General features: G+C 43.8%; 1 protein-coding gene across 5 annotated transcripts in view; it reads left to right on the top strand.

Annotated features, from left to right (window-relative positions):
* The first annotated feature begins 3,444 nt into the window (after window positions 1-3,444).
* The window catches only part of LRP4 (LDL receptor related protein 4), a 120,010-nt gene continuing 113,494 nt past the window's right edge, over window positions 3,445-9,960 (top strand). For 4 of the 5 annotated variants that reach the window (XM_075065298.1, XM_075065299.1, XM_075065297.1 and 1 more), the window contains exon 1: window positions 3,446-4,997. In XM_075065298.1, the coding sequence (XP_074921399.1) occupies window positions 4,793-4,997 (205 nt within the window). In that variant the 5' untranslated portion in view covers window positions 3,446-4,792. Of the gene's footprint in view, window positions 4,998-9,960 lie in introns of all 5 variants that reach the window. The other variant, XM_075065300.1, reaches the window with a different exon arrangement.

Below are 9,960 nucleotides of genomic sequence, written 5' to 3'. Positions count from 1 at the left end.
CATCACCACAGTAGCTGAGCTCTTGCTAACAAGAGACCTGTCTCTCTTACTGAGCAGGTTTGTGGGCTGAGAGAATTATATGTTGATGCCTTTCACTTCCCCTTCCTTTCCATGAGAATTTGCCGAGCACTAGCTTCCCTCTGAGATCCAAATCATACAAATCAGTATTTCAGAAATAGGGAGCCTTATCTCATCAGGCACAAGAGCACCCTGCCTCAGATGCTTGTTTAGGATAAGGCAATCTCCTCTTCTCTGTAAAGTGATGGAATTCCTCCACTTAACCTCTCAGCCTAACACTGTGACCAACATTTACAAACTAAATCAGTAGCCTGAAATCAAAGAGACTTGTAGGTGCTCAACTCCTTAGAAAAATCAAACCACTTTTCTAGGTGCTCAACACTGGAGTTAGGAGACCAACTTTATTCTCATATATTTGAATGTATAAGTCTGGGAGGTTAGGGGCAGCTGGACTTCCATCCTTCGAACTAAGTTCTCAGAGTGCCATTGCTAGCTCTTAGATGAACATCTCCCTTGTTTACTCTCTCCTTTTTGCCAGTCTCAAGGCAGACAATTGTGATGTGCCTGAGGCTAGACTTCAGGCTACATTTGCAACTTTTAAAAAAACAACGAGGAGTCCTTGTGGCACCTTAGACACTAACAAATTTATTTGGGCATAAGCTTTTGTGGTCTAGAACCCACTTAATCAGATGCATGGAGTGGAAAATACAGGAGCAGGTATAAATACATGAACAGATGTGAGTAATGCCATACCAAGTGTAAGGTCAGTCTAAGGAGACAGTTCAATTAACGGCAGGATACCAAGGGAGGAAAAATAACTTTTGAAGTGATATTGAGAGTGGCCCATTTCAGACAGTTGACAAGAAGGTGTGAATAATAGTTGGGGGAAATTAGTATTGGGGAAATTAGGTTTAGGTTTTTTTAATATGTGTTTGGTTTTGCAGATCTGCAATGTAAAATATAGCATTGATGGTTGAAAGCAGTATACAGGAAAGCAGTAGAGTTTAACTGACAACCATAAGCACATCTTATAAAAAACATCAATGGTTAGAAAACTTCAGGGAAAGCAACCAAGGGAAGAGGTGAATCCACAGTATAAAGTATTCACATGAAGATGCCAGAGTCAGGTATATGTATATTTCATATACTCCTGGAGATGTGGAACTCAAAGGTTGGCTCTTCAACTCCAAAACCCTAGGCTACTCAAGCTACGATCTTTTTGATCACTAGAGATGTCACAGGCAAGGGAACTGAGATGCATGTTGTAATAATGTAGTAATTATGAATAATAATGTTAATACAAGTAATACAGGAAATCTTGAATTTTGACTGGTCAAGAGCCATAGCACTCTCTGGACCCAACTGCCCTATGTGGAACAACTTTTTTTCTTTCTTCATAGACTACAGTCCCAGTTAATCAATGCTCCACCTACTAAGGAACTGCTCTTGACCAGTCACAATGCAAGATTTCCTAATAAACTTTCTGATTAGTTATATATAAATTACATATTTATTAACATCTCAGGGAAGGTTTGTGCACATAAACTATGGTAGGATTTGTAAAAACACTTTGACAGATAAAACATAAAAAACGTTTTTACGTACTCCAATTCTTCTTTCCTTCTGCTCATCAAGGTTTCTCTGTAGAATACTTCTGTATTCAACAATGTGTTTTACAAGGTGCCCTCATTTCTCTGCTAGTTGCCTTACCTGCTTATGCCTCTGTCCTTGCTTCCCAAGCACAGGAGCTTACCCTTTTGGTCATATTTTGCACTTCTCTAGTGTTTTCACCAGAGAATCTCTATATTATTTACAAAGAATAGTAAGGATAATTATCCCCATTGTACAAATGGGGAACCTGAGGTATGGATAGGCCTAATGTCATGCACAGAAAAGGTGACAGAAAAAGTGACTAGAACCCAGGTTACCTGACTCCCACAATCCTAGTCTAAACATATTACTTTTTGGTACTCAGTAGGTGTCCTCCTCCTTTTATAGCATAACTTTGTAAACACAATGCAACCACATACAAGGGAATAATAAATTTCCCAGGAGAGTGGAGGGGACAAAAGTTACCAGGCTTATTTGTTTATTAAAGGGCATGACAGAGTATTTCTCAAAAGGATTTGGTTTCATGCACAGGAAAATGCTTCTGTCTCAGTCCTTCGGAAACTATTATACAGCCTGATGCATGTCACCATCAGGAAGTTCTATGTCTAATCGATGTACTTTTACTATACTCAGCACTGGTGCATCTGAGCATCCTACAAACTTCTGTGGACCTGATCATGGAACTCAACAGAGCTATGCTGATTTACTAGCTGAGGCTCTTACCCTATAGATCCTGCAGGGAGTCTAGACATAAACAAGCTTTGGGTCTGTTCTTCTTTCCACAAATAGGTAGAAGTATTTTTGTTATTGTGGGAAATGGGTCTAATTTTATTCTGAAGCTGAGTAGGTTTCTGGCTAAATTCAACCAACATGTTCTTAACTTCATCCCATTGCTCCTAATTCTACCTCTTGTTTCACCATAAACGATACCTCTCCCTCCTTGGAGTTTACACTCTTCAAATATTTGCATGCTTTTCATATCCCCCCATTGCCTCAGATGTTGCTTAGCCACAGTAGGCATATCTAGCCTGTTTCATCTCTCCTCCTGCATCACTTCCTCCAGCTACCTGATCATTTTTGTTGCTCTTCTTTGAATTTCCTTCAGTTCATTAATATATCTCTAGTGAAGAAGTAATCAGAATGAAATTCAATTTTCCAGGTCCAGTTGTACTGACCCATATAGAGGGAATGTGTCCCCTACTTGCTCAGGAATGTGTTGCTTTTACATATATAGACAAAAATTGCATTGGCCTGTGTAGCAGCCACATCATATTTAAAACTTCTTTCTGACTTGCTACTTACCTCAGGTTTCTTCTCGACATTGAGACTCTTGTTTTAAATTAAGTCTTTCTAGATGCATTAGCTTAATTTGGCCAGAGTGAGTCTATTTTTTCTTTTCTCACCAAATTTCTAACAACATTATTTCTCCTCACTTTTTTTTTTTCAATTCTTTCTAATTTAGCATAATTGGCACATTTCACTGGTGTGTTGGTTACTCACTCTGGCAGATCATTAAATCGTGATCCTTAGAGGAGCTGAGCATCTGCAGCTCCCACTGAATTCATATTAATGAAGATGTTAAGTAAGACCATTTCTACCTCTGGCCCAGTGGTACCAATTTAATACAACTCTTACCTCAGCCTGAAGTTCAGACCCTTTGTTTAGGGTCTCTTAACCAGTTATTCATTCACATTAATGTCATAAAGCCAACTAAGATTGATTTTTCAACTAAAATTTATTGTAATGTAAATACCCAGAGTTAAAAAAAGCCTGAGTCAGGCTCAAAAAAATCATGAGATTTGCTTAAAAATTGAGTTTACAAAAAAACCTAAACCAAACAAACACACAAAAAAACCAAACAGTTTCTTTACCTTCTGGTTTCTGAGTCTTTAGGGGGCACTTGGATCAGATTTTTAAGTGTTTCTCCACAGTTGTGAGGGCTAGAAACATATTTATTTATTGGTAATGAAAGTTAAGATTTTCACCTAATCAGCTTTCTCTAGAATTTGGGGCTTTAAGAACACTGAATTTAATGACTCACAATAAAATAAAGAGATTGAAATATGGTATCAGATATTTCCCACGAGGACATTGCAGCATGCACTGAGTAATGGGTTCAGGAAAGTGATGGATGAGCAAGGGCTGGAGGGGAGTATTCACCTTACAGATGGCACAAAGCTTGGTGAGATGCACTAGGGGCAAAAGGGGGATGCTCCAGGGAGAAGGTGCAGGACTTTGCAAAATAGTCCAGATAGAGTGTTCAAGAGTACTATAAACTATGCAGAAATCTCAGAGAATTGGAATATAGCTCTGGTACTAAGATAGGTCTCTGAGGGATGGAGATATACATGGAAATGCACTCAGAAACCAAAGATGCCCTGTGGAAGATCTAGTAGGATGGGCTGCCAGACTGCACCATGCATTGCAGATGTCTCAGTGCTCTGGAGGAGGGGATTGTCCTGAGGGATGCGCTGTTGGAGGACTAAAGGGAATAAACTAGTCAGAGAGCTCTTGGGGACTGGAGATACTTCAGGAGGGTGAGGGAATGAGGATTAAGGAATGGGGGTTAGCCAGGCAAAGTTGGGTGTTTCCCTGTAGGGAAAAGGGTGGATGGAGATTGTCCCAGGCTAGGGAAATGCCCTAGGCTAGGGCAAACCTCCTGTTGGGAAGTGTGATGGGGCACTGCTGGAGGCTAAGGCTTGCTACTCTGGTGTGGAGACCAGGGCTAGCTGAGAAGTGCCCTGGTGGGATCAGTGGAGGTGCCCTTCTGGTTGGACACAGGGTGATGGTAGGGATGCTGGAGGGGTGGGGGCACACTTGGAGGGTAACGGAGGCACCGGGGCCTGCCTTGGAAGGAGGCTGGGGCGGCCCCAGTGCCATTTCCTGGGGGATGACTGGAAGGAGCCTGGATTATGGGGGCTGCCCTGGGTTTGCCGGTGCCTGCGGACTCGGGAAGTTTAAGGAGTTTCCCCAGCGCTGAGATTCTGGTTGGGGAGAGCGGGGGTGGGGGCTTCCTCAGCAGGGCTCCGCCTCTGGGGGCAGGGCCTGGGCGGGCTGAGCTGAGAGCTTGAGCCTGCAGTGGACTCGCTCGGCTGCGCTCGCGTCGGAGAAAGCTGCACGAGCGAATGCACTCTACACACTGAGCCACCCCCAGCTCTGGTGCATGGTCCCAGCGGAGCTCGGCCGGCCGGGGCTGCAGCGAGCGCCCAGCGCGTTGGAGGAGCGGCCGCTGCTGCGGAGCGACCCGGAGAACTTTCTGTGCCCCAGAGCCCGGTGTAGGGCTGGAGCTGCGGCGGGGGCTGCCAGCATGAGGCGGCGCGGGGGCTCCCTCCTGCCGCTGTTGCTGGGAGCCCTGCTCTGCGTCCGAGGTAAGCGCTTGCCTCAGGATCGTCTCTTCCCTGGGCAGCCCCCCGTGCGCTGAAGTCCCCTGGCCGGGGACAGTAGCTGTACCGCTCCTCCGGCGCTGTAGGGGCGCGGGACTCCCCCTGCGGGGCGCCCAGGTGCAGGACCCCACTGCCCAGCTTCTCGAGCCAGGAGGACTGTACTCGCCCGGCTGAGACCTGGCGACAGCAGCTGCTCCTTCCCCCGGGCCTTGGTGCCTGAAGCCCCCAGCAGCTGCTCGGACTCTTGGGCCCTTTTCCTCCAAAGCCGCGTCCGGAGCGCGGGGTGAGCCCCTCACCAGCGCTGGGTCAGGTACCGCGCACCTGGCTGGCTCTCCCTGGGGGGTGGAGGTGGGGGAGAGCTCCGCCGCGTGCGGGGCACCCCGGGAAGGGGCGCGCTGCCGGAATCTGTTGATTTAGTAGTGGGCTGGAGATGGCTGAGTTTGCCTCGCTCTGGCGCTGGAGTCATCCCGCGGGGTTAGATACCTGGGCAACCTCGCGTTGCCTTTTCCCGAATTGGGCTTTGTCTGCTGTGTCCTCACCCCGGGCACGCGCTTTTTCCCCTGCTCCAGAGACGGGCGAGTTAATAGTGGGGGTCTGGAGGGAACTCTGGGGTTTCTGAAGATCACTGAACAACTTTCCGAGTAGATAATGTTGCAGCAATCGGGCCAGGCCCTTCACAAAGCCGCAGAAAAGGAGCTCCGCTCCCTTGATCTATTTTTGTACGATTCACGGTTTTCCAAAGGGCCCCTTCCCTTCGGCTGCACATGTAGTCTCCTTTCCCCTCTCTCTGAAGTTTGGTCTCTAATGGACATAGCTCTTTGTTTCTGTTGCGCCCTCTGTTTGTTTCCTCCGCTCTGTGTGTTTTGAAAGACTGTGACATAGAGGATGAGTTCTGAGCTAGAAGGTTGTATGTGTACAGGTTATTTCCAGCCTCTCCTGCATGTTGGGACAGCAGCCCTTTCTGAGCAGGAATGCAGCTACTCATCCTATTACATGGCCCCTTAAAGGTACAGTCCTGCTTTGGTGAAATGTCTCCTAATTTACCCTCTCTGCTTTTGAAGGAATTAAGGTGTTTTTCTCCCCACATGCCATCTTGGAACTCCCTGAGATAGAAATGTCAACAGAGAGGAACTGCCAAAAATAGTGGATACAAAACTCTGTGTGTGTAATAACCTCTTTGTAGTAAGAGGTAGTGGAACAGCTTGAGAACTAGTCATGAGAATTGTGTCCACCTATTTGCTCTGTTTAAGTCCAGTCTAGCGAACAGGACAAAATTCTCATGACTAGTTCTGCCCCCTACACAGTGCTGATTAAAAATTTTGAGTGGTGGTAGTGATAGGGAGGAAAGGGCTCTGTTGAGCATCTTTCAATAATGTTTACAAGAGAAGTTGACATTTTGTGAGCTGGAGGTTCCACTCTTGGCTGATACAATGCATTTTTCTCAGATGCTGGATTGAAATTGTAAGGAATCTTTACACTGATCTCCATGATTGTGCAAGCGTTGCCTCTGGGGTACAACCAGGTTGTGTTTAGTTTTCAAGCAGTGTTATTCCCTTTCTACCAAGAATAGTATTTGCACACTATTTTGAAGAAGGTGCTAAAATGGTTTGAAAATGCTAGGTAAACAAGGCTGTAGCTTTGTATCTCAGAGAATCTGGTATTAGAAATCAGAGGAGATAGAAGTGCCTCTGGAATTGCCATACAGGTGTTTAATTGGAATCCAGAAGGAGTGGAAAGAATCTTAACTATAAAGATTTGTGTAGGTAAAAAACTGAATGGAATTTTATTTTGTCTGTTACCAAGGTGCTCCTAGTTAATGTGTCTTGGCTGTTAACGACTGACCAGGTGGGGCATGTTTCACTGTAAAGTGCAGGTGAATTGCTGTATTTGCTCTAAGCAATAGTACACTGATGTCCATGGGAAGCTTTTCATGGCAGTTTGTCTATGCCTGAGGTTCCATGCCAGTGTTTGTTCCTGGTCTCCCTATGTAACTGAATGCTAGGGTTTAAGATGGGTTGTGCCAACTGTAGTTTTGGGAAACTGTATCCTCTTTACTTAAAAAACATAAACCAGATTTGTTTCAATAAGGAAATAATTCCCAAATATTTTGCCCCCTTTTTGGAGTGGGTGTGAAGGAAGGTGCAAATGCCTACATTTCAGGTGTCTGCCCTCCTGCTTCTGTAGTCTCTTACCAGCATTGCATCTTAGCAATATCCATTTGGAAGGTTTAGGATTTAATAATTTTATTTACAAAGCATCCATACCTGAGGTGCTCAGGGTGCCACACAGTTCAAAGTACAACAGCCATTCAAACAGCACATTTACTTCTGTGTCTCAGCTCAGGGACAGGAAGAGGGGCTCTTATCCAAACAACAAGCATGTCAGATTGAACTTTGACCCACTATTAATGGAGAGCGGCTGTGGATGCTTGTGCCAAAGATGAGTGTGCATATGTTTGGCTCACATGTGGAGAGGTGAGGCATAGGGAGAGATGCTTGCAAGTTAATGTTAATGGTGTTGGTGGGGAAAGAAGGGTTGATGGAGTGATGGTCTGTTAGAGTTTGTCTGCAGGGTTACAGAATCTTTCTGAGTGTTGTGCCTGTAGGTTTGTCTTTGAGATCTTTGCCAGTAGAATAGCATCTTTATTTAAAAGTTTTACTTCACAGACTGTTAACATTTTTAGAATCCCAAACTAAAATGAAACTTTCCATTAGAAGAAGTGTGGTTGGGACTGGGAGTCAGGATCCCTGGGTTCTGATCCTGGCTCTGCTACTGACTTGAGATCCTGGGCACATCATTGAACCCTACTCTACCTACCTACCTCGCTCACAGGATGTGCTGAGGGTCCACAGGATTACTGTTGACCCCATTACCTTGGCACTGGAGGTTGAGAGGTGACCTTCCAGAGGCAAGGAAATCTGTTTATAAAAGCTGGTGTAGAACACTGTGCTGCTTCTTTCTTGTCAGAAGAAGTTGCAGGTACAATGAAAATAGTTTTACCCTAGTGCTTTCCAAATCAAGACTAGGTGCTGCAGAAAGAAGAATAGGGGTCTATTTTTATGTACTTCTGCTAGCAACAAAACTTGCCAACGGTAGCAAAGAAACTTCCATTTCCATGGTGAAATGAGTATGGTTGGTCAGTTAATACGGGAGACCACAGCCTGAGTACATTAAACAAACATTTTGAATTGGATTTAATTTTGTGTGTTCACTAGCATTTTCTGCAGTGGAGATTCCCCCTTTCTCTGAGCTCATACTATGGAAATTAGGGTGCGTACTGTAACTATATTAAAAAGTACTTTAAAGATAGTAAGTATTTTCATTTTAAAAGGGGAATTGTCAGATCAATTCAGGTCCCAAACTAGATTCTATAAAAAGAAGGCTTCACAAAACCCCAAGAGTGATAGAAGTGTTTCTGTGCAATCTCTTGGAAATTAAAAAGAGAAGCATTCTCCAGTTGTGTCTGCAGCTCAAACCTGGAAGCTACTAGTAAAAAATATCCATGAAACAGGGGAAGACTGACTGACTGTACAGGGAAAACAGTGAACCTGACTCTAAGTGACTGTCAGCTACAGAAAGTAGATTACAAAAATAGATAATTTGTTTTTCTAATTTCCTTTTATCTTTTCTTTAGCTATTGCTTGTAGAAGGTAAAACATTTTCAGACAGATTTTTTTTTTGTTTAAAAAGTTGATGGCCTCCCTTTAAAGTGTGTTTGTCTTTACCTTGTTTTAGAATCTAGAACAGGAGTTCTGGTATGCAGAAAACCCACCGCATTAATTGGCATGCTGTATTTAGTGGCTGTCTGTATTTTGCAGAGACCTTTGCAAAGAACAGTAACCGTAGCTGCCATCCATGAATTTAATGTGCCTGACAGTAGGCTCTTAGAGTTGGGTTTGCAATGACTTTGTTTCTTTGACACAGCTGTTATGCTAGGCATCACTCTCCTATGGGATTTTGTTGTCTGCACTGGCCAGAGACTAGGTGCAGCAATATTTCTTTAATCCCTTCTTTTCGTCCCTTCTGCAAGGAATTGCATTTTCCAATATTGAAGGCAAAAATGAAGAGAATTTGTAGATTAGGGAATTCTTTCAATCCCATAGGATAATGGGTTTATTCATTCTGTGGGTCTAGTGGTTCAGGGACAGTATTATAGTGGGAGTGATTGATTTTTCACCTTGCTGTGGATTAGTCTATATCAGGGGTTGGCAGCCTTTCAGAAGTGGTGTGCCGAGTCTTCATTCATTTGCTCTAATTTAAAGTTTTGTGTGCCGTTAATACATTTTAACGTTTTTAGATGGTCTCTTTCTCTGTCTATAATATATAACTAAACTATTGTTGTGAAAAGTAAATAAGATTTTTAAAATGTTTAAGAAGCTTCATTTAAAATTAAATTAAAATGCAGAGCCCCTCAGACCGGCGGCCAGAACCGAGGCAGTGAGAGTGCCACTGAAAATCAGCTTGGGTGCTGCTGTTGTCTAGATTGAGCTTTTGCACACATTCTCTCTACTTTAATCACACAGTACTACCCATTAAATGCTGACGTGCTCCAGTTTGCACATCTAGCCTCTGAGAGCTTTGGGTCCCAGAAAATTAGTTCTGTTCTTAATAGAACCTTTTTCATATGATACAAATCCAGATGGAAGGAGGCTCCATGCACCGGGTATGAAGAGAAGTTTTGATAGACACTTCACTAGTATCAAATGGAATTGGTGCATTTTGACTCTAATCTTGCAATATTTCAGGTGATTGAAATTTTCCAAATTTGACTATTTTCTAGCAACATTAGGGTTTCTGAACTCACATGTGAGCCTGACTTTTAAATGGGACACTGTCACAGGGCAGATAAAGGCCTGCATGAAAGGTGTGAATGAAAGTGCAACCTAAGAGTTCTGATAAACAGTACTGGAAATTTTAAATTTCTGTTTCATGTAGGGCTGGCAGTTTT

This window comes from Chelonoidis abingdonii, chromosome 4 (assembly GCF_003597395.2).
Source record: "Chelonoidis abingdonii isolate Lonesome George chromosome 4, CheloAbing_2.0, whole genome shotgun sequence".
Lineage (NCBI taxonomy): Eukaryota > Metazoa > Chordata > Testudines > Testudinidae > Chelonoidis > Chelonoidis abingdonii.
The sequence above is the reverse complement of the archived record's forward strand: the minus strand, read 5'-3'. Positions and strand labels throughout refer to the sequence as shown.